Raw genomic sequence first — 24,773 nt, 5'->3', positions numbered from 1 at the left:
TAGTGCATGTGCGAATGGGCCACTAGCGCAGGGGGGTGCGGCCCATTTGCACATGTGCAAAGGGGCGCTAGTCGTGAGGGTGCAGCCGTTTGTGCATGCGCATGGCAACAGCACATGCCGCATGCACGAACGTGGCTAGTACTGCGCCAATGGGCGTGGCCCCATTTGCATGAGTGCACGCATGCGTCCATACAGTAATCTGGAAGCTGCTCTCCCCTCCACACCGCGAGCCTGGAAAGGTTGGAGACCTCTGCTCTATAGCAAGGTTTGCATCCAAAATATGGATATTTTGCCATCTTGCCATCTCTCCTTCTACAGGCTTGGAATTCTGGCCTAGGATTTCTCAGCGTTTGTACAAAGAGGTAGAGAAAAAGAAAACTATATGGCAGTGGTGGCGAACCTATGGCACGGGTGCCAGAGGCGGCACTCGGAGCCCTCTCTGTGGGCACACATGCCATTGCCACAGCCTTGCTTCTCCCTGTGACCCCCTCCTCACCAGCAGCCCCCCTGAAGGAGAGTCGCCAACGAGCGTGGCCCACACGGAGTAGTGCAGCCAAGGACATGGCAGCCAGGCAGCATAGACAAGACTCTGCCCTCACATCCCATCATGCAGTTGATGCTGCAGGGCGCGGGCAGAGGGTGTGGCCGCCATAGCGCTGCTGGACTGCCTGGGCGATCTGCAACGGGCCCTGGAGGCGGTGAGTGGTCCTGTGGGCAGGCAGGGCAGGGGATGGGGGGGCAGAGCAGGGGCGGGGCAGGGGGTGGAGCAGGTTTTTGGGCACTCGGTCTCTAAAAGGTTCGCCATTACTGCTATATGACATGCAATAAAAGCAGAATATCTTTTGCTACCAGTATAATGGAATGCAGCAGTTTAAAATCCTTTAGCACAGTGTTTCTCAAACTTTAAGACATGTGGACTTCAACTTCCAGAATTCCCCAGCCAGGGAGTTGAAGTCCACATGTCTTAAGGTTGCCAAGTTTGAGAAACACTGCTTTAGAATTATATTTATATATTTTACTGACAAATATTAAAAATTATTCGAGGACAGAAATCTACTGCTATTACGGCAGTTTGGAAGATGCCAGTATCAACATCTTTTAATTATTAATGCTAAATATCCAGCAGATGGCAGTATATTGTAATCTTTAAAAAAATCATTGGTTTTTTTTTTCTTCTTTTGGATGATGGAAGCTGTTTATTTCTAGGTCATTGTTTCTTCCAATTCTTCAGAATCATTTCTGCCGCATCTAGTGTGCTGTCTTTCTGCCAAGAAAGAATGCCATGAAGGTTAAAATCAAGGTTCAGTCATGGTATGTGATATTAAAGAGCAGAGAGAAAAAAAGTGATTTGGTTACAGTACGGCAGGGGTGTCAAACTCAATTTCATTGAGGGCCACATCAGCATTGTCGTTGTGCTCGGGGAGCTGGGAAAGCGTGGCCTGGATGGGCGTGGCCAGGTGAGTGGGCGTGGCCAGGGTAGGCATGGCCAGGGTGAGCATGGCCGGCTCGATGTCGCTCACGTCAGGGGAGGTGCCTATGAGGATGTGGGTGAGACTGGGGGGATCCAGGGGTCTCTGGCAGAGAGGGTCGGGACCAGGACAGGCACCAGTGACTGATCCACCAGAGGAACCTCGCCAACCCTCTTGGGATTCACGCGGGGCCCTGGATGTCTGTGCAGGCTGCCCAGAGCCCTGGGCGGAGGGTATCCAGCCCTTGAGCTCCCGGGGCGCTCGCTGGAAGACAAGGTTGGACGGTGGGGGCCGAGTATGCAGGGGCTGCGGCATGGCAGTGACAGTGACCGGCCAGGCTCCCTCACCACGGCCCCACCATCTGTCTTTGCTTGCCTGCAGCTGCCATAGCTAGGACAGGGAAGGCGAGCCTTGTGTTTGACATGTCTGCAGTAGAGTGAATGTCACCTTTATAACAAACCAGGAATTCAGTTACTCTTGATAAATAAATGGTTGTCAATGATTTAGCTGCTAGCCTAGGAGTCAGCAGCAATATGCACATTCTCAAATGGAATCATAAAAAACAGAAATTTACCAGAAAGAAAATGACCTTATTCAATACTCTATTCCTGAAAAGTCTTCCATATTCAAATGAATACTTTAGAATCAAAACATCATTTTGTTTCTAAGCAGCGTTTTGGGGCATAGAAAAAACAATGTGAATGTCATAAATATGATCTGGAAATGAATAGTGGCAATATTTAAAAATCTTTACATGATTATATTAAAAAAGAAAAAAAGGAAATTCTGTAAGATCAATAGACTGTAGAACTTACTTTGATGAAGCAAAAGCGTATATATTTTTCAAATTGACCTTTGGTTTCTGGGCCACAAAATGGAGTCAGAGGAATAGCTGACAGTTTCTGAAAAAACAAAACAGAATTACAAGCTTACAGTACATTAAAAAGGATTTAATATGTGGAAACTCTTTACATTTTTTGGATGTTGCATTTTGTTTCAATTTTTGCTTCTGGTAAGGAAGAGCTTTCCTATGTTAAGCACCAAGGTCCACAACTGGAGATAAAAAGTTCTTCAAATTTATGGACATATAACTTTCCACTGCACCTCTATATCAGGATTACCCATTTCAATTCTATTTAAAATATTGTAGTTGAATAATTGAAATAGGAAGGGAAAAAAAATCGGAGCCTACCTTAGATTTCATCATCCATTTCACAAGTTTATAATCATAGGGTTTCTCTTTTTCCATGTCAGATAGATCTATACCTAAATAAAATAAAATAAATAACATACTAATTTAGCAGATTCCCAAATTTTCCTTTTATGCAGACTAGTACATAGTCACTGAAATATTTTGAGGACCACCATACAAATCAGAAATTAGTGGCCTGACATTTTGTAATAAGAGTTGTCAGAGTTTGGAACATTTTACCTGATTCATTTGTCACAGTTACTAACTTTCATAGTTTTAACTCCAACTTAACTTCTGTGGACCTCACCCCATTAAGAGGGCCTTAAGGGGCCGTGCGTAAGTGCACTAGTGCAGGGGTCCCCAACCTCCAGTCCGTGGACCAGTACCGGGCCGCGGCATGCCAGCAACCAGTCCGCACAAACAAGCAAAGCCCCATCTGTGGGATGTAGGCAGCACCCAAAACCACACCCCCTCCGGTCCACGGAAAAACCTCTCTCCACAGAACCGGTCCCTGGTGCCCAAAAGGTTGGAGACCTCTGCACTTGTCAGATTTTAAATTTTCATTTTGCTTGTTCAAATTTGTAATTTTTTGTTTGATGAATAAACATTAAGCAAACATCTGCAGAACACTTAAATGTTCTTAAACCATGAAGCTATCAACCTGAATATTTTCTCACTTACTGTTCCAAACGTCTGACCGCAGAACTCAGGTACCTTCATTACAGGTAATCCTCAACTTACAACCGTTCGTTTAGTGACCGTTCAAAGTTAGAACAACACTGAAAAAAAGTGACTTATAACCATTTTTCAGACTTAATGACTGTTTCAGCTCTCCAATGGTCATGTCATCAGAATTCAAGCACTTGGCAACTGGCATGTATCTATGTCAGTTGCATTGTCCCATGATCACCATTTGCAACCTTCCCAGCTGGCCTCTGACAAGCAAAGTCAATGGGGGAACCCAGATTCACTTAATGACCGCATGATTCACTTAACAGCTGTGGCAAATGGGACAAAACTCAGTTAACTGCCTTGCTTAGCAACAGAAATTTTGGGCTCAATTGTGGTCATACGTTGAGGACTACCTGCATAGATTTCTTTCTCCTGTTACCTTTCTAATGCAGCTTCAATTCTGGTGAAAATAATATCCTCCCTGTGCCATAAATTAAGCACGTCACTAACCTAGTGTGGACACATCAACAATCATAAAATATCCTCCCTCTGGAATAATAGGCTTTAATCCAATTTCCAGAAGCATCTGAGCCATTCGGTTCCGTTTACTTTCCAGCTCTCTAGGCAAGGAGTAGAAATAGCATTCCGGATCATCCATGCGTTTGTAATCTAGCAAAAAGCTTTGGGCCAGGGCTTCCTGAAAAGCCAAACCCGTTAAGAAAAAGTTTAATTATATATCTGTTGAAAAGAGAGTTAAAGGAGGTTATAGATTTGTTATTTTAACAGTTTTCAGATAGAGTTAAAGGAGATTATATATTTAATATTTTTATAGTTGTTTAAGATTATTTAGAGTATGATTATTTTATTATTATTCCTGTGATTGGCTCTGGGAAGTGGGGGGGAGGGGGGCGGAAAGGTGGGTTTGAGGGAGGGATTTATATTGTAAAATGTTATAAAATTTTCAATAAAAATAAAAAAAGAAAAAAAGAAAAAGTTGAAATAATCAACATAAACAGAAGATGCTTATGAGATATAGGTTTAATATTTAAAATGTTATCTTTAAAGCTCAAAATTGTAATTGTTTTTCACTAAGAGAGCCCAACAAAATACATATTCCATTAACAAGAAATACAATGGACATTCTTCTATCATTAGGCTACATTTGTCTGTACACTTGTTTTCTTTCAATCTTCAGCCTCATTATTTTAATTAATTCAACTTGTATCTGTGTTCAACTTTTGTCAATATTATTCCAAATTGTTTAACCAGGATTATGGTTTTAGGATAATATAAAAGTATGAAGGGATCTAAAAAAAACTTTCATAATTTTTAATGAAAATTAAAATAAAATCTAGATATCTATTCACATTCCTCTCTTCTTCCTGGCAAATATTTGTCCCAAATATTTATAAAGCTTAAATCTAACCGCAAATATACAGAACACTACACTCTTAACGTAAAGGTTGTACTGTATATAGGTGACGCTTTGGCAAGTTAAAATTGTCTATAAAACTACTGGATAAGTTTAAAATTGTCTATAAGACTACTGGATATAATTGTCTCTAATACTACTGGATAAATTTCACGTTAGCAAAGTCTTGTAAAATGATACTCTGTTCCATTTCAGCCTTCATTTCTCAACAAATGAAAACTGAAATGGAGCAGATTTTCATTTTCTCAGATAACAGAGAAATTGTTATTTATTCCAATGCTGATTCACATTGGGCCTATTCATTAAAGAACCCACCTACTATTATGATTTAGCGTATGGTGTATCTTATATGGATTTGCAATATGCATTAATATTTCAACTAGATTAATAAATTGCAATAAAACACAAATGTTAAAAATATCTATATTCAAATACCAATGTCTCTAGTCTAGGCCGTCTAACCACTGAAGCACAGCATCGTTTATATGAAAAAAAAATCAGATAATCCAGTTTCAATTTGTATCCCTAACATTTCTTTCTAATCAATTTTAAATCCTTTCCATACTTCTGACTTCTCAAATGGTACATGGTGTTTTATAAAAACATCATTTCCTTTGTATGCTTTTGTACTTACTTGTAACGGGGTTGGGCATGTATAAATGGTGTTTTGTTGAACCACCTGCAAGTGCTTTATCAGATGTGAGGGACCGATAGACCAACCGAGCTGAAATGAAAGATAAAATGTGAATTACTTGTTGACTGTTTATTTACTTTTAAAAAAACAACAAATGCTAGGAAGCATTCAGGCGTTTGCTTCTTTCATCTATGTCATGATGTATACACTATACCTGTTTTGCAGATAAATTCGCATAAGTTATAATACACAAAAAAACCATTTATTTCCCCACACAAACCCCATCAGTCATTGATAGGCAACTGATATACTTAGAGAAGAATTTTCTTTCCAACTGATGAAAAATTTTCTTCCTAAATCTTTTAGGAAGTTATTATTGGGTAGCGGAAGACAATAGAATCAGAGATTCTGCAGTTAACCCTTTATTTAAAAAGATACTTTAAAAAAACCACCAAGAAAAAGGAAAACTACACTATCTAGAATTAAACATCTATTTTATAAACAAGCGACATATGTAATGATCTCAAAAAATACATATACATACAGCATTTATCTCTTTATAATTTCCACAGCAGCTGTAAATGTTGACATATTAAAATTCCCCTATGGTCATGCCCATTTGAGACTTTAATAGAAATCTTAAAAGTTTATTTGTATACATATGGGATTTATATATGGGATTTCTTCAGTTTTCATTTCTGAGTGCAACCTTTCATGATGTATTTCGCTGTTGTGGTAATGTCCCAAATGTCATCAGTATATTTTCAACAGGGCTGTGAAGAAGAAAAGATCAAAATGCCATGCAGGAGCATGGTCTGGAATTAGATTTAATTCTTCATTCAGTAATACCCATCTTTACATTCAAATTAGAACTGTCATATGAAATATACAGCTGGGCATATATTACTATTTAAGGTTGATACTAAAAATCTCTTAAGTTCAGTTCTTTCCAGCCTTTAATTTTTTAAAAATGTCTTTGGGTTTATATAATTTGCAAATATTGGTTTACATTCACTAATGTCAATATTCTAATTCAACACTATCTCAATATATGACTTTTCATGGAAAAAAATTCTAACTAAATCCATTACCTTCCAGCCAGTTACGCTGTATGTTTTCCCAGCACTTCCTATTGTTATGGTTCTCTCCCACATTCCAGGCAAAGTAGCTGTTCATATTAAAACAAGTTAATTGATATATTTTATTAAAATTTATATTTTGCCCTTCTGGTACACGGTCACCATTCAGGGCAGTGTTAGCAATTACATTCTGCAGAGATACCAAATTTCACTTTACAAACAGATATCCATTAAAATGACAGCATGAAGAGGGGTAGAAATAATTTTATTTATGGATCAATAAAATAAATTCAGAGCTGTAATTAATGAACTGGAAGAAAATATCTGACAAGGTAAAATGATTTTTCCAAAGTTCACAAGGATATGCATAAATAAAACTTTTCTATAATACAAATTAGCACTGAATTAAATCAGTCTTAAATTGCCATTCTCCAGATATGAGTTGGCTAGCTATTGGGGGCATATTGGAATGTATTGTGATGCCCCCAAATAGCTTGCCACGTGTTAGGGAAGTTAGTCCCAAAGCTGGCTATTCTATTTTAGCAGTGGATTTAAATATGAAGGTTACCATGGCACATTTGTTATATGAAGCAACAGACTGAATGCATTTTCATATCCAATCAGATTCAAAACTAATATCAGTAAGACAACATACAGATTCAGATCAGCAATATCCCTATGGAGCTGTCAGGAGAATCCACATTTACAATATGCATTAAGTTTGTCAGCACAACTTCCATTTTTCAGAAGGCAGATAAGAAAAATGTTTTAGTATTCTACCCTAGAGGAAACTATCTTGATGACAACACAAAGCGTATACTGATTCCATGAACTATCACTCACAGCCTCTATTAAGGAGGTATTGGAGAAACACAACCTGGTGTTGTAAATTGATGCAATATTCATTTTGTACTTTCATGATATATATGTCACTTCAACTGATGGAACATATGAAACTTAATATAACAACTCTGTCTCTAGGGAGAGGATTTATGTTCTCCTCCTTGTATAACTTCATGTACCAAAATAAATAAGCTAAAGAAAGATAGCTTTCCAGAAAAAAAAGGGAGGAATAGTTTGCTCAGTTTATAAACATAGCTATCTTTTATGCCTAGTTTTTATGATCTGAAACTGTTCCATGGGATTTGCTTAAAAGTAACCAAGAAGAAAGAAGTGTACATTAACAACAACTTCACCTGAAATATTTTATAATGAGTTTTCTATACATTCTATGCGGTGCAATAAAAATGCCTTCTGAAATTATACACACACACACACTTCACAGAACATAGAAAAATAAATTTACATAAAGAATATGACATTCTTTACACAATATCTTATAAAATAATGTAATGAAACAGTATTTGCTGATTTGACCTCTTTGCTTAGGCCTTTGGCAAATATGATTGAAGTTCCCTGGTTGTCTTTTCATTTGTTCCCATCTGGGTTTGTTATCTCAGCCATCTTTGTTTTGCAATGTTTTTTCTTGGTTTTTATGTTTTTAACTATTTGTAAACCTCCCAAAGTCACTGGCAGCATATGAATTTAATTGAATAATTAATGGTAGTAATACCAATGAAAATATTCAATTACTTTTGTCAAGAAGCAGTTTTCCAATTCCCATTTAAATATAAAATTTCATTAATGATTTACAGCACATAATAAATACCAAACTATTATGGATTGCAGAAAACAGAAATAACCAGTTAGGAAAGGAAGTGACAAGCTCCCCCATTGCTGGATGCATTTAAATTGAGGCATATACAGTAGCTATCTTCCAGAAATGTTCCGGCACTAAACAAAGGGTTAAGCTTCAAACTTCTCCTTCCAACTCTTATTATTTTATGAAAATAATTTAGCATTCAGAGATTCGGCTTTTACGGTGTGAATGCTTTCATAGACATTTCAAATGAATGTATGGTTTCATTTTGCAGCAATACAGTCAGTCTGATTCTCTTTTTGTAACTCTCATGTTTCCCTAACACTGTTTCTTCCCTTTTTTTTTTTCATTAAAAAGCAGCTAAGGAGAAAAGATGGAGTGGCTGCACAAAATCTTTTGACTGGTGGGACAAAGAATCCTTTGTGTGGAAACATCCAAAGTGGATGAAAATAATGAAGCTTGAATGGCTCAGACACAAAACAGGTAAGTGTGTCCAAGGTCTACCTACACCTCCACTGCCTGGAAAAAAAGATGGAAAGAAAAAGAATTTCATCCAAAGTAGAATGAAAAAAAGTCTCCCAAAACTGTAGGCTCTGAAATATATGCTGTAAAAAAATAACCAGATGGATTTCAGACACCTCCTTTTCTAATATCAAATGAATCAAATCTTGCAAAACACTTCATCCCACCTACTGGGTGAATGTGTATCTAATTAGAACTGATGGAGTTTAAAGTACTAAGAGTAAATCACTATACGGAGCAGAATGTCAGACAGTAATCATTTTGCAACTATACGCTTTGGGGCTCTGCCAGCAGGAAGAAAATTAGAAGTTAAAATATTCAGTTACCTTTGGATAAGCCAAACAGTAATTCATCAGCACAATTTGAATATATCAAATAATGCTTGGATGAGTTTTGGCTTGGAAGCTACACGGGGTCAGATCTGATTACTACCTGCAAAAGAGATCACCAAAGAGCTAGATTGGGAAACCCTTGAAGGAGGCAATCTGACAAAAGACCCTTCAGCATATCTGCCAAGAAAACCCTGTTGATGCATGCATGTAATCATCCCCATGAGTTCAACCCAGCTTTCTTTGAGTTATGTAACATTTACATATATAGTAACAATAACATTTTGTTGAATTATAGGACTTACACTTTAAGTCAAATACTTACTATCCTTCAATTTCAACATCATTTTCTGAAGTCAAATGTGTGTCCCTTTTTGCCTTTTGGCATTTTTAAAAATTCGTTATAATTAACAGGCAATATTTCATTAAATAAGTGGAGAGGGGGCGAATAGGACAACTCGCCCCAGACGATTCTCCCCGGCAGTCTCGCCGCAGCTAACTCGCCCCAGGCCGACTCACCTGGCCAACTCATCCCGGGACAACTCGCCCCAGGACAATTCAACACAGAATAATTCAAGAAAGGGACAAGCAGAATTGCAGCTCACCCTGGTCTCAAAGACTTCTAACTTAAGGTTCAAGCCTAAAGCAAGACAAGGCCTGCTGCAATTCACTTGTCCCTCTCTTGAGTTATCCTGTGTTGAATTGTCCTGCAGTAAGTTGTCCCACAGCAAGTTGGTCATGGCGAGTCGGCCACAGCAAGTTGTCCTAGACCATAGGTCCCCAACCTTTTGGGCACCAGGGACAGGTTCCATGGAGAGAGGTTTTTCCGCGGACTGGAGGGTGCGTGGTTTTGTGTGTTGCCTGCATCCTGCAGATGGAGCTTTGCTTGTTTGTGCAGACCGGTTGCTGGCATGCCGCAGCCCGGTACTGGTCCATGGACCGGGGGTTGGGAACCCCTGTCCTAGACCTTATCCATAGCCCTAAGCTATAAACAGTTTTTGATTTAGAATTATATGCAAATCCACCTAATATGATTTATTTTATGTAAATCAGACCATTATACCTTGTTCAACACATCCTGGTTAAAGTACACAGGCTTAGCATTACCTATGAGTACAGCCATGTTCTCAAATATTTAATTATTTAATCATTCATTCCTTTATTTATTCATTCATTCATTCATTAAATTTATATGCTGCCCATCTCACTCTGAAGAGCAAAATATAAGGAGATATAAACATGTTTAAAGTTTAGTTGTTCAACAGCTAAATTCAAAATGTTTTATATTTTTAAATATATATATATATATTAAAACAGTGAGAAAACACGAGCACCAGGGAATATGATAAAATAATTTGGTTTAATATTAAAATTACTAAAATTACTAATAAAATCAATTAAAATGCCTAGCTTTCGTCAGCTATCTGCTGACGTCCTCAGGGCTCAAGATGTCAGTCCATGGGAGTCATTTTTGTAGCTTGACTAGCGTGTGCGCACGGCTCCTTGACCTCGTTATTGGGCCGGTCATGACTAGGCACGTTCCTGACGCCGGTTCCTTGGTAACGGCTTGCTCCCTCCCACGTCTCTCATCCACACAGCTAACATCAGGGAATTTTTCTTTTTTAAAGCTAGATGGCAATGGAGGGTCTCCTTTCACGCACTCAGATCCATCTTCCGTTTTCCTTTCCATATCACCTTCACACCCTTCCCCTAGGCGTTTTAATTGATTTTATTAGTAATTTTAGTAATTTTAATATTAAACCAAATTATTTTATCATATTCCCTGGTGCTCGTGTTTTCTCACTGTTTTAATATGGAATTACCCAGGGATCACATTTTTAAAGAAATTTCTGATATATATATATTTACTGATAGTGCAACATTCTTTATGTAAAATCTATTTCTTACAAACAGTAACTAAAATGTGCATTTAGGTTTCTCATCATGTACCATGTATACCATTTTAATTTTTAGTACCTATTTTAATATGTTTATTTCCAGTATAAACTAGCCATTCATACACCTCATCACTGATGCACAGTGTATCATACTTAATGCAGAGATCAGCAATTAACTGGAGCTCTTCTTTTGTGTAGACCTAAAATGAAAAAGGAGAAACATATTGATCAGTATATTCAGTATATATAAAGTATATATAAAGTGTATGTATGGATGTATGTATGTATGGATGTATGTATGTATGGATGTATATAGGAAGCAAACTTCAAAACAAGAAGCTCACCTTTCCTATGGGATTATGAGGGTTATTTAGTATAATAGCTTTAGTCTTGGAATTAAATTTATTTGCAAGCTCAGTGGGATCCAAGATCCAGTCAGCACTAGAAGCAACTTCTCCATTCACAGATTTCTGGAATAAAATAGAACATAGTTTATTAACGCTAGGACTGCTTAGTCCAAATCTCCTAAACTGACAGATTTCATTGTCATCCAGACCCAACAAACAAAATCAAATGGATAAATAATTAGACCTCTCTCTACCTCTCTGTCTTTCTGTCTTTCTCCCTCACAGTGGCCATGTTTTCTTGAGGAAAAAAATCGAAGTAGAAAAGGGGGCAAATATGAAAGAGGTTCATAAGGATAAAAAACTGTTTACTTTTTAACTTTACTGAAAAATGCCTGTCAATAATTTCACACATTTTTTTAAGAATGGCCTATTCTAGAGCAAGATTTGAGTTGGTGGATTCCATGGCAAAAATGGGCACTTCCACTGCTTGCCATGCACATGTGGCCCCAGCCATTGAAAATATTACTCATGTTTTGTTCAATTATATCTGCCCCCCTCAGGTTCAGATACATATCTTCCCTATTCGAAAGAACAGCTCACTTGGAATTGAATCACAGATTGCCTTATTTTTCACTTTCACTCAAATGTACATATTGTAAGCAGTTTATAATCAAAGCAGCTGAGCCAAGATCCCAATACACTGAAGAAATTGGTGATGCATTTATCTGACTGCTGACTCCTTGTATTACCACACATGTATTTTATCTCTGTATTTTCCTTTATCTATTTTATCTCAGAACAAGATCATGTATCTTATTTTTACTTGATTTGATATGGTCGTAGGATTCAGTTAATAAACTGTACTCTACTATACCTTTACTTTACTTTACTTTACTTTACTTTACTTTACTTTACTTTACTTTACTTTACTTTACTTTACTTTACTTTACTTTACTTTACTTTACTTTACTTTACTTTACTTTACTTTACTTTACTTTGGAAAACTCAAGAGCAAAACCAAGAAAATAAATAAATAAATCTAAAGATCAGCTTTCTGAAATAAAGGGCTGTCTTTTATAATAAAGGATATATGGTCACTGCACACATATAGCAATCGGCATGCAAAACTTTCACAGTGATAAGATTTATTACTATTACACAAAGTTGTATATTCTTACATTCTAGTATATATCTCTATATGGACAGATGGATGAGAGGAACCAGCAATATTAAAATGAGATGGGGTACAGAATTAAGAAAAGGATATAACAATACCGCTATTTCTTTTTAATTAATTCTGAAGCAAATATTTTCTTAATTTCTTATGTTTTAGGTAAAGAAATATAAACGGTAATTGCTATCAGACCAGATGTTCAAATGTAAGAAAGAATTAGGAAAACTCTGGATATTCATCCTTCCCTTCTTTTCTTCCCACAAAGCTTTAAAGACCAGTTCAGAAGCTTTCTTCCAACTTTTCTTTTCTTGTCACCCAAACCACAGTACTCACATTTCTCAAAGGTATAAAAACAGGTGTGGCTCCTGCCATCCTCACCATGGGCTCATAACAGTCATAGAAGGGTTCAATTATTATTACCTAAAACAAAGGTAAGCTACGTGAATCAGAAATTAAAAAGTGAGCTACCTTTTTTCTAATGTCAGAAGCAGAATTTAGTCCTGACTTAATGGTAATTTTACACATTTGTAAACATTTCCTGCATTAAAGCAAAGTCTTTTGGGGGCAGCAAAGAGGGATGCTATCTCAGATAGCAGATTTTTTCTCAGTCTCTTTTTGTAAAATACCATTGCAAATTTAGAATCAATGTGTTTAGGCGTGAAAGACCAGATCTAGCACGTGAAGATTCAATTAACCTGATTTAATCCTAAAACCTGATGCAAAAGGAATCTTCTTAACCAACCGCTAGCATCTAGTTAGATAAGGGTCAACAGCACTCAAGGGGGTTTGGACATAGCTTGTGACTATGTAGGGATTCCAGGCTGATTCCTCTTTTCACCCTGCCCCTAGATTCTGCCATTCCTTCTCTTACAGAATGAGAAGTATGGAAGGAAATAGAAAATAACAGATTAAGGGGTAATGTCTGCATTGTGCGTGCTGGAGACAACGTGAAGGAATTGGAGACACAGGTAGTCCACGACTTATGATCACAACTGAGTCATACCTGATTTTACTACCTTTTTGCCACCATTGTTAAGACAATCACTGCAGCTCTTAAGTGAATGATGAGGTCATTAAGGGTATCTGGCCTCCCCACTGACTTTGGTTGTCGGAAGCCAACTGGGAAGGCCGCAAATGGTGATCACATGACCTAGGAATGCAGCAACCATTGTACATACATGCTGGTTGTCAAGGGTCTAAATTCTGATCATATGACTACGGGGATACTGCAGTGGTCGTTATGGGCATGGAATAGTGGTAGGTCACTTTTTTTAGTGCCACTGTAACTTTGAATAGTTGTTAAAATGAATAGTTGCAAGTCGAGGACTATGTGTATCTAATAGAGAGAACAGGACTGAATAGTGAAGAGAGAATATGTATATGAGAGAATACGGCATGCGTATAAAAAGCCATGATTTCATTGTCAGATTTCTCCTGAATGAATGAATGAGTGAAATTACTTACTGCTATATATGCTAATTTTGAATCTATCCTGTTCCTAATTTTACAAGAACTGAAAGAAATTGCCATTATTGATGGTCTCATATCATTACAAGCAAAAGACAATAAAAAGCTGAAATCATCTCAAATTTAGAGAAATCAGCATCCAGTTTTTAAACATTGTTAAATCAAATTTACCCTGTGTTTAAAACTACTGTAGATTGCTAGAAAATCCATGATAGAATGTTGCCTTATTAGAATCTGCTTTTAACCATCTTTCATGTTATATTTTTGAAAGCAAAAAGCATTATCCCAAGGCCAAGATATTAGCTGGTTGTGAAATGGCTACCTGTATGTGTCAGCCTGCAGATAAAGCTACAGGTACAGAACCATTTTAAAAAAAACCAGGTGGGGGAGTGATAGAAAGGGAAATCCTCTTTAACCCAAACCAGATTTCTATGCATCAAAAGAGCCAGTTTGAAGTAGTGGTTAAGGTAGTGGCCAACCAGGAGACTCTGAATTCTAGTCCCGCCTTAGGCATGATAGCTAGCTGGGTAATTGTGGAGCAGTCACTCTCTCTCAACCCAACCCATCTCATTTTGGGGAAAATAAAAGGAGGAAGAGGTATTATATAGACTTATTGCCCTGGTTTACTTATAAAATAACAAAGGCAGGATAAAAATATTTATTTTTAAAAAAATAAGGAATGGTTTGAGAAATTGCATTTAATTTCAACGCTGGTTTTTAATAAAACAGAAAATATACAAACCAGTTATTTTATAACAGGAATTGTTACAAAGACTTACTTCATCTTTTGCTTCAATAAGTGCCTGCATTGCACTAAACAGGGATCCATATGCCCCTACTGTCACCAGAATGTCAGTGTATGGATCAATTTCTTTTCTACAAACTTTTTCATACACTTGAGACAGGACTTTCACCAATGGTGGATGACCCTGAGTACATTTTTTTAAAGAGAGGAAAATAGTTAATAGGAACATAGAAAAATACCAGCTATGTATGAGTAATGCATGCATTTGTTCAAAACACAAGTAGATAGATCATAAATCCTTACAGCCAAAGTTTCCAAACTGTGTACCCCGCCCCAGGACACTACAAACCAACAAGTGTGTCATGGGATATTTAATTTTTTTTGCTATATCCATTTGCAAAACTGGAGTTTTAGCAGTATTTTGGCTGAGGGATACCACAAAGAAATTACTGAAATACTCAGGGGGGTGTGAATCAAGAAAATTTAGAAACTTCTGCCTTAGAATAACTTCCTTTTTACAACCCTGTAGTCCCTATTCGGGGTAGAGTTGGGGTGAATGGATGGAGCTGAGTGTTTACTGGCCGGATGCCCTTCCTGATGCCTATGTGGAGTTCACAGCAATTTTTTTTTTATTTTCATCCTAGGAGAGAAATATCTGCCGCTACCTGGGAACTCTTAACCTTCCGAATGGGAGGCAAACATCTTCACCACTAGGTCACCACGCTGCTCTCAATCTCGGTCTTAGAATATTATGACTTAATAATTGTATTGGGGCCTTGATAGCTCTAAATATTAGAATATATTTTTGTATATATTTTTGTAAAAGATGGGAAAATGTTAAATTAGATGAAATAACTTAAGAAAACATACCAAGATCAATTCCACCAAAACTATTATTCTACTCATATAAACACTCTTATTAATTACATATCCTGAGTCCTGCAAAGGAGTTGAGAAAAGCAGACTTTGTGGGTATTGTTTATGGTTCAGCGTTTTATGTAAGCCCCAAAAGATGGGTCAATTGAATAAACAATGGTGAAATTAACCATAACTAATTGCATCCTACAAAGAGAGTCTTTAATTGATTGTTTTACATCATCTGTTAGTTTCATATATATATTTTAAGGAGACTATGTAAGTTAAGAAACTTCTTTATAAATTAGTAAGATATTAGGAGAGAAAGAAAACTATTTTTAGATTGTAAACTTGCATGCTATAACTGATTAGCCCATTCATCTGTAATTAGTAGGCAAGAGTAAATTAAGTATATCTGCATCTTTTACAGCACAGTTTGGGAAATATTCTTATTGATCATGATCAAACAGGGAAATAAACAGACTAAGGTTTGAACAGAAATTCATATTTCAAATATTTCAGTGTTGTCTGGGAAATTCTGGGAAATCCACACTAATTTAGTTTAATGTATTAAATATGTTGTGTGGATGGATGAAATGGGAATTAACTGCAGTTGCACATAACTCTCATTTAGATGATGAAGACCAACCACAGAAGAGAACCTTGTATTTCTATTCAAAATAAGAATCCAAAACTGGGAAGGAGAAACAAACCAGCTGAGAAACATTCAGATTATGCAATTCATCTAAAGCAGGGGTGTCAAACTGCCAGCCCGCAGGGCGGACAAGTCATCTGGAAGCTGCGCCCACCCCATTGCGGGCAATGACAAAAAAGTCCCGATACATCTCGCGACATGACGTCGCAAGTTTGACATGTCTGATCTAAAGTATTGTGTTTAGAGAAAGTCCGGCATGTAATGTACTCACAAAACCCCGGGTATACTGGTTCAGCCTATCCACCGACGATGCTTTTGCTAATTCTTCTTTTACATAGTTAGGAGGAGATATATCTGGAAGTCCTTGTCCAAGATTAACAATAGTGGGATCTGCAGCAAGTTTTGTAAATTCCACCCTACGGAACATAGAAATTATTACAATCCTATTAAATCCCCAAAAACATTAGCTCCACTTCTGTGGAAATCATAACACAAAAATAGCAACGATGTGCATTTTTTTTCAAATTCAAATATTTTGTGTTGATAGTCAGAAACAGTCCGAAACAACTATTCTAACCTTACTGGAAGTGAATCCAATGCTGTTCTGACGATTCTGGAAATATTTTGTGCTCAAAACTGCTTTCCTCCCTCAAAAAATCAATTTCAAACTTGGGACATTTCTGAAATGACCAGAAAAGCACCAGAATACCTCCCATAAGGTTTAAGAATCTGTTTCGAATTCACAGCATCCTTTTAAACTAGACTAGAGCAAATTAAGCTTCATAGTGGCCAACCAACTGCACCAGAAAGGCCACTATTCTCCACTCAGATTACTTCAGAGGTAGTCCCCACTGCCATCAAGACTAACAGCCATTGATCCCCATGACAACCATGAATTGGTCCAATCTTTTTTTGAAATCAGGCAAGCTGGTAGCGAGCACATCTTGGAATACTGAATTCCAAAGCTGAAAACATGTATTAAAAAACCTTTCTAAATACCTATTGGAATAATCTTGCTTTGGGTAGTTTTTAAACAGTAAAGTTGAAACAAAGGGTATTTATTTATTTGTTTGTTTCTTGTTTCATTAATGGGTTCTGTAGCTGCAAAAAATTGAAAATTCATGGCTTATTCAATCCCTTACCCATATATTTATTCCTAACATCCTTCTTCAATTGAATAATTAAATATGTGGCTAATGGATAGAATTCTTATTCAATATCTTGGCTACATAGTTATTCTTACTACTAATTGTACACTAAATTAATCTTTACACATCTCTAGTAATTTTTTTTGTTTAATTTCTGGTATTATTTAATACAAGTATATGAATAGAATTCAATAAAGATAAAACCAGGAAACATGCCAACTCCTGGGAACGTAAAGCAGGCATGTCAAACTCGCGATGTCACGTGATGTCGCACGACGTATCGGGACTTTCCCCCCACTGTCGGCAATAGGGTGGGCGTGGTTTCGGTGTGACGCATCCGGCCTGCGGGCCGGCAGTTTGACATGCCCGATGTAAAGGATGAAAAAAAAAAGTCGTGAGATGAAAACTGCCAACTTTCAGTTGACTTCTGTAGCTGCACCCTTAACAGCAGCATGCTGTTCAATTATTATTTAGAAATGTATCTCCTTATGACATAAACCATAGTATACTGATTTCTGCAATCAAAGTGATATCGAAGGCACAAATGCAGATGAAAAACTAATTACCCTACAGGCATTCTCTTTAGAGAGAATGTTCTGTGGTTTGATTATTGATTAAATTAATGCTTTCATCCATTATTACTTACCACACATTGTTATCAAGCCCTTCAATTCGTTTAGCATTTTTGTGCTTGAAGCTCATGGCCTAGCAGCAAAAAAAAAAATATCAAAGGGGCAAAAGGACTTTTGTTAGAGCCAAAAATAGCATATTATTAGATGGTATGTTAATGTGTGCCACCTCTCCTTTTGTATTTCCCTCTAACTCTGATCTCCACCAACGAAACAGTATAAACTACAACTAATTTCATTTAACATTGAAGAAGCAAACAAGAGTGAAAGTAGGCACATCCTGTATGAAAAAGTATTAGAGCCAAATGAATGGAAACTGGGATGTAAGGAAAAATAATGTGGAAACTGCTTCGAACAGTGTAGAGTTACTCAGAAGAAATATGAGAAGGAAGTTTGCTGGATGCTGAAGAGAAAGAAGTTGTGGATCAGAATAAATGCATGTACAGATTGCTACAAAAAATAAGAGGATGAAAAAATACACTATTGTAAATATATCTCTAGATAAAAAATTACAGAGAAAATAGTAAAAGAAAACAAGGAACAGATAAGTTTAAAAGAGAAAGAACAAACATATAAGTGACTCTGAAGGAAAATTTTAAAAATCATTTGAGAAAGAGTGAATGACTAAACAAAGCGGTTCCAGCAGAGTGGAACAAAATTTAACATACAAATCATAAAATATTTTGGGATAAAAATGAAGTGCCAAAATGCTGTTATTTTGAGATTTATTAGGAAATGAAAATGATATACAGGTAGTCCTCATGTAGTAACCACAACTGGAACCAGCAACTCAAAACTGAAATCATTAAGCAAAGCTGTCACTAAGTGAACCCATATTTGTGCTTATGATCTTTTTTCAGCTTTTCTTTGCTTTACAGACTGCAATGGTCATAAATGTGAAGATTGATCATAAAGTTACTTTTCCATCACACTAGCTTCCATCATAACTGCCAGCAGTCACTAAACGAGGCAGTCACTAAATGAGGACTACTTATAAACTATCCTTGCTTCCAGCACATTGATACACCAATTAATATATTGCCTTTATTCTTAAATTTCCCACTTTTCTCTTTTATTAAGTCTAATCTAAGTATAGAACTCCATAGGTCATACAACCCAACCTGAAACCAACAAATCCTGAATAATTGAGAGAATATATGAAAAAAAAATGTTTATTCTAGCTCTTTCTTTCTCAAGCTTTTAAATATTATTAAGAATTTTTGCATCAACTATTATAAAAAATATATAAATCAAGCAAAAGCATCAAAACTTTTTATTATAATACCAAGCTATTAATACTAATCATTTTAACAGTTCCTCAACAAAAAAATATAAAAACAAACTATGTAACCAGAATGCCAAATGTAGAGAATGATATCTTAAGAGAATTGCATGGAGTTTACTAGACAGAGTAGCACTAACATCTTAGATTCCAACATAAAAGTGACAAGACAAACATACACACCGAGGTCAATTGTTTTAAAGGTTTCAAAGTACAGTAATTACATCAGAGATATCCACACAGAACTTCTATGCTAGCTGTACTTTCTTTGATTGCTCATGGACTGGTTGAGAAGATCCTTGCATGAATAGCCAGCAGTGTCAATCACTAGTCTAATAAATACTGTTTTGCATTTAAAGAAAGACCTGTGGGAACCTCAACTGCACATCTAAATAGAGCCTCAGAGAAGTTAAAGAAAAAATGTAGAAAAAGTTTCTTCTCAATCAAATGCTTTGTCCTCCCCTACTTTTTTCTCTCTGTTTTGTTGTTAATTCTAAAAGAAGCTGCCTTCTGTTCCTGTTTAAAAGATCAAAAAGACCAAATTTAAGGTATTTTTTTCATTTTAGTTCAGTTTTCCCATGATTTTTTTTAAAGATACTACAGTACAGCCTCCATCTCTTTACGCCTTCTACAAATGAGACGAGAAACTAAAGTTATTATGTTTCTTATATTGGCAGTATTTGTAAGTAAGGATTTTTTTTTTGAAGAAATTCAAGTTATGCTGTGCCAGATAACTGCCATTAGTGATTCAGTAGCAAAAGTAACAAACGTGTGTGTAATTATGAAATCTATGAAGAGACGGAATACATACTGAGCAAGCTGAAAATCTGAAGCCTCTCGAAGAGTAATTAATCTTCAGTAGAGTTGTTCTAATGCCAAGACACTTGAAGTACTGATGAGCTAAGAACATTCCTGTGTAACAATAAGTTTTAAGAATGTAAAATAACACACAGATACAACAGAGCCAAAGAGGCAAAAATTGTATTATATTTTAAAATATTTTAAAATGAACACACAGAGATAAATTTATATAATACATTTTGGTAATCAACCAACAAATGGGAAATAAGAAATCAAGAAACATGAGGAAATTAAGAGGGATAAACCCACTTGCTGCACTTATTGGATCAGAATGCAAGTGCAAAAAATAGTAAATATATTTAGAAAAAAAGCAATAGGATCAGAATTAACTCTACTGGAAAGTTTATCACAATTTATAGACAGGCTTCATCCATTGATAGTCACAATTTCTTGAAAGGGAATAGAGCACATTGCATTAAATTTTCTGATCCAGGTATAAGCTTGATAAGATCTGAATTGTTGAGCTCTGGTAATGGATCCAAAGTCATCTTTGCTCTCCAAAGAAAGAGAGAAGAGAGCTGAATTGAGGAAGGTACAGAAAAGGGCAATTACAACAATCAAGGAGTTGAATGTATTTTAGGCTCGTGATAGACAATTCTGCAGATGCAAACGTCCACTGTGTCACAGGTCTTTGTGGGTTGCAGCAGTAACCAAGGAGTTAAAAAAAAAATCATCAAGGCACCCACAATCATACAGTCAAACCTGCCCCATTGGATATGCAAGTGATAACAAAATACATATACAAAAGGGGTATACATATACAAATACATATACAAAAGTTGCTCAATTGTAGCTGTCTCTTGACTTTTTTAACCCAACACTTCTGATGAGTTCACAGGGGCTGATACTGGAGATAACATACCTGGCACAATTTGGTTTTTTTTTTCTATTTTGTTAATACAATAATAAAAAAAGGGTTTTGTATTTTCTATTTGAGCAAGAGCTCTATACAACCAGATAAGCCCCAAATCTTCTATTGCCTCCCTTATAAATGCAGAGGAAAACACATGAACTAATTATATTAACCAGCATTCTCTATCAGGCTAACAATCACTTAAATCTCTAGCTCAGGGGTGTCAAACTGCTGGCTCACGGGCCGGATGCATCATAGCAAAACCGCACTGACCCCATTGCTGGCAATGGAAAAAAAGTCGCAATATATCGCGACACGTCACATGACGTTGCGAGTTTGACACCCCTGCTCTAGCTGGTAGATCTTGACCTCAGTGGAGACCATCTGCCTGCGTTGATTTGCTCCTCCTTTGCTTCAGCACTTTTCTCCAAATTGTCCAAGCTTCACTTCAGGAAATTTCACATTCTCCTTGAACTAACAATTCAGAAGTGTAACATTCCCAACCTATCTCAGGATTACTAGCTATCTTTACAGTGGGGGGAAAAATCCACACGCAGTATCGTCTACATCCTTTGTGAGATGCTACACCACCCCTTCATCTTTTCCCAAAAAAATTCTTTCTTCCCTTTTTAAAGACTCTAACTCTGCTAACTCAGCAACTACCCCTCCGATCTTCAAGGAGAAAAAGATTTCTATGGGTAAGCTATCTCTTATTTTCAGCTAACCGGAATACAGTGCCTTTTTGGATTTATGGATGGCTATATGACAGAATGCTAAAGAGCCATGGATGAGAGCAAAATATTACTGTTTGTTTCAATATATATATAGTTATACAACAAACAGTAGAGAGATTAATTAAGAGGTCACTCATAAAAAAGTGGAAATCCGATATGGAATTAATTACAGAAAAAAAATGTTTGTATTGATTGCCCTTTCTCATTTTACATTTCGCCCAAAGCACAAGAATGAAATAAAGGTTAGTCTTACCAAGTGAGGTTTTCAGATTATTTTGGGTGCAAATCAGGCATCATTTAAAGAAAAAAAACTTATTAAAATTTATTTGGAAACAATTATGTCACTTCTATCCAAACAAATCTCTGCAATTCAGGACTGACTTAATATAGAGGGGGGAAAGCAGCAAATCAAAAGTTTGAAATAACTTAGCTTAATTTCCTCAGAAGAAAGATCTATAGAAAAAGAGTTCCAAGTTAAGTATTGAGAGTATGGGTTTTCCTAAAAGCTAAAAAGGGAGTCCTGATGTCTATCTTAAAATAATAGTATACTCATGTTATTCTCTTTCAAGCTAAGCAACTTTATGCAAAATACAAAAAGCAATAAATATTATGTCAAGCAAGTCATAAGGAAACAATATAAAAATTTAGTTTAGATCTTCATTCATTATACCTGTTTCAATTGTTCACACTCTTGGTTTGCAAATCCTTAAATCAACTCGTATAAGGCCTTTTGATCTTTAAATGTCCCAACTCTCTCTCTTTCAGGATTTCTCAACTGTCTCCTACTACGACTTCCTCAGTTTTCCACTTTCTCTCAACCAATTTAGTTCATTATTTTTTTGCTACTCATTTTTGTATATGTGGCCAAACCTTAGCACGTTTAATGTTGGTAAACCCACTATTCAGTCTTCTTTCCTTCCTTCATCGCTCATTCTTTTATCACCTTATATTTTCTTGCTTTATCACATGTATTTCTTAAGTAACTCATTTCCACCACATTCAATTTATTTTTATGATTTCCTGACTACATATTCAGCCTTAATCTCCCCCCTTCTAAATACAGCATGCCCTGTTAATAGTAGGTACAGTTTGGGCACATTTACAAATAGCTTCCTGAAGTTATTTTTATGCTAAATATAGAAGACAGACTCCTTTTTTTCAAAGTTCAGGAACTCTACTGACCCTTATATCCTGCAATGCTTATTTTTGTTGCAAATCTAAGTTGGTAGGGATTGTATAAGAATAAACCTAGAAAAATGCTTTGCTATTGTGACAAGACATAGAACTATGCTGAGCTCAATAACTAGATTTATAACAAAAAGGAAATCAAATATAAAGCTGGGTCTCTCTGTGGATTGGGTACTAGAACTGTCAGCCAAAGCATATCCTCCCAGTTATTATTTTGTGGGAAGGAATCAGGAGTGAGGATTTTGGGAGGGTGGGTAGATCTCATAAAACGCATAACCCTACCTATAAGAAAATAGTCATCTGTCAGAATGACAGGTTTATGAATATATATTTAGTGGCAGGGAACCCAAGGGTTGGAACCCCACAGATATATTGTGAAATATTAGTTACAAGTCATCTTATTTTTTAATTTGTTGTTTATCACATTTCCACATCCGTCTTACCTAAATGATTCTTGCAGTGTGAAGGTTTCCTGAAATGTAATCTTAAGGAGCCTGTTCACAACCTATAAAATTATGCACTGAAATGCAATCTTAAGGAGCCTGTTTACAACCTATAAAATTATGCAATACCATTTATTTCACTTCTCATTTATTCCAAAAGCAGACCAAGCTGTTTCATATCTTTCTCACTTTCTACCAAGTCTTATTATTCAAGAAACAGAACAGAAGGACTGAATATTCAGATCAGGAAGGATCAGGCAAAATCAATAAATAGAGGGATATTGTGATTAATTCAAGAATAGTTCAGTTAGGCCTTGATTTTGAAGAATAAAAGGGGGGGAAAGGATCTGTTATGGTGTACAATACAGTATTTTCCCAATATAGTACAGATATTCTTTCTACACTGAGCTCAGGGGCTCCAGAACCTGTAAACACACTTTGCAAGTTCGAAGTCCTGTCTTCAGAACATCTGTTTGTATTTATGCCCATTTGTCATTGTTTTTAGTGCCAGGGCTAGATACCCACCTGGGTTTCTTTTGCTCATTCGTCTCTTTAAAAGACTTAATATTTTCACCACTCAGCAAACTGCTCTGTGATAATAAAAAAAAACCCTTATCTATAAGGGAACTGCTGTAATCATGCAGAGAGGAGTAAAATTCACTCCACGCACAGTCAAAACAGTTATTGTCCAAGACGGAGGAGTGAAAGCCAAGCAAATCTTAGCAAGACCTTCCTGGATCAAACCCACATTGTCCTCTACCAAAGGGAGCTGTCCCTTTCTATTGCTAACTTTGCAAATCCTTTCCCACGTTCTTCTTTCTCCCGTCCTCCTACAGAGGTAAAGGCTGATTTTCTTTAATAAAAATAAATCCATTTCCCAAGGAAGCCATTTTTCCTCCCGTTAATTCTTGCTTCTTCGCTCGGCAAGAGACTAACGAGGATTTTATAACCACAGAAAATAAGGAACAAAAAAAAAACCCGTGGACGCGTTTCACCTCCCCTCGACGCTGAAGCAGCGACCTCTAAAAGTTTTGCCCCTTTCTGCGTCCAAATCAACCATGCTGCGTCCTTACCTTACACTTGTTCCCCCCCCTTTCCCCGGATATGGCGTGTCCTTCCCGAAGAGGCGCTGGAAACAAATTTGCGAATTGCTAATCGCCGGGGAGGCTCGGCTCGGCTCGGCTCGGCTTGCTTTGAGTCCTTTATCACAGACCAGACCATTTTAAAACTAAGGACCGAACAGGCTTTTTTTTCCTTTTTTCTTTTGCAAATAGGAATCAGACATATAATATCGCACCTGTAGGCAGCAAAACTATCCAATATACAGTGTAGATCAGGGGTAGTCAACCTTGGCTCTTTTATGACTCGTGGACTTCAATTCCCAGAATTCCTGAGCCAGCTTAGCTGGCTCAGGAATTCTGGGAGTTGAAGTCCACGAGTCATAAAAGAGCCAAGGTTGACTACCCCTGGTGTAGATTAAGCCGCGAATAATACAGTCTGTTGCG

General features: G+C 36.8%; 1 protein-coding gene across 3 annotated transcripts; it reads right to left on the bottom strand.

Moving 5' to 3' along the window:
* Nucleotides 1-1,089: 1,089 nt before the first annotated feature.
* KYAT3 (kynurenine aminotransferase 3) lies at nt 1,090-24,361 on the bottom strand. 3 transcript variants are annotated; one of them, XM_015827571.1, is made up of 14 exons: nt 24,342-24,361; nt 20,001-20,101; nt 17,925-17,983; nt 16,402-16,546; nt 14,655-14,804; nt 12,742-12,828; nt 11,232-11,357; nt 10,967-11,087; nt 6,491-6,567; nt 5,400-5,489; nt 3,844-4,030; nt 2,662-2,735; nt 2,285-2,371; nt 1,090-1,264 (listed from the first exon to the last, which is right to left on the bottom strand). In XM_015827571.1, the coding sequence occupies exons 2-14, from the start codon at nt 20,097-20,099 to the stop codon at nt 1,208-1,210; spliced, it is 1,359 nt and encodes a 452-aa protein (XP_015683057.1). In that variant the 5' UTR covers nt 20,100-20,101; nt 24,342-24,361; the 3' UTR covers nt 1,090-1,207. The 3 variants fall into 3 exon arrangements, with proteins under 3 accessions (XP_015683057.1, XP_015683055.1, XP_015683056.1); XM_015827569.1 differs by lacking the exon at nt 24,342-24,361 and adding an exon at nt 23,794-23,875; XM_015827570.2 differs by lacking the exon at nt 24,342-24,361 and adding an exon at nt 23,269-23,316.
* Nucleotides 24,362-24,773: the final 412 nt, after the last annotated feature.

The sequence above is a fragment of the Protobothrops mucrosquamatus genome, unplaced genomic scaffold, assembly GCF_001527695.2.
Source record: "Protobothrops mucrosquamatus isolate PMUCROS unplaced genomic scaffold, P.Mucros_1.0 scaffold3800, whole genome shotgun sequence".
Classification (NCBI taxonomy): domain Eukaryota; kingdom Metazoa; phylum Chordata; class Lepidosauria; order Squamata; family Viperidae; genus Protobothrops; species Protobothrops mucrosquamatus.
This window is presented reverse-complemented; position numbering and strand designations above follow the sequence as displayed.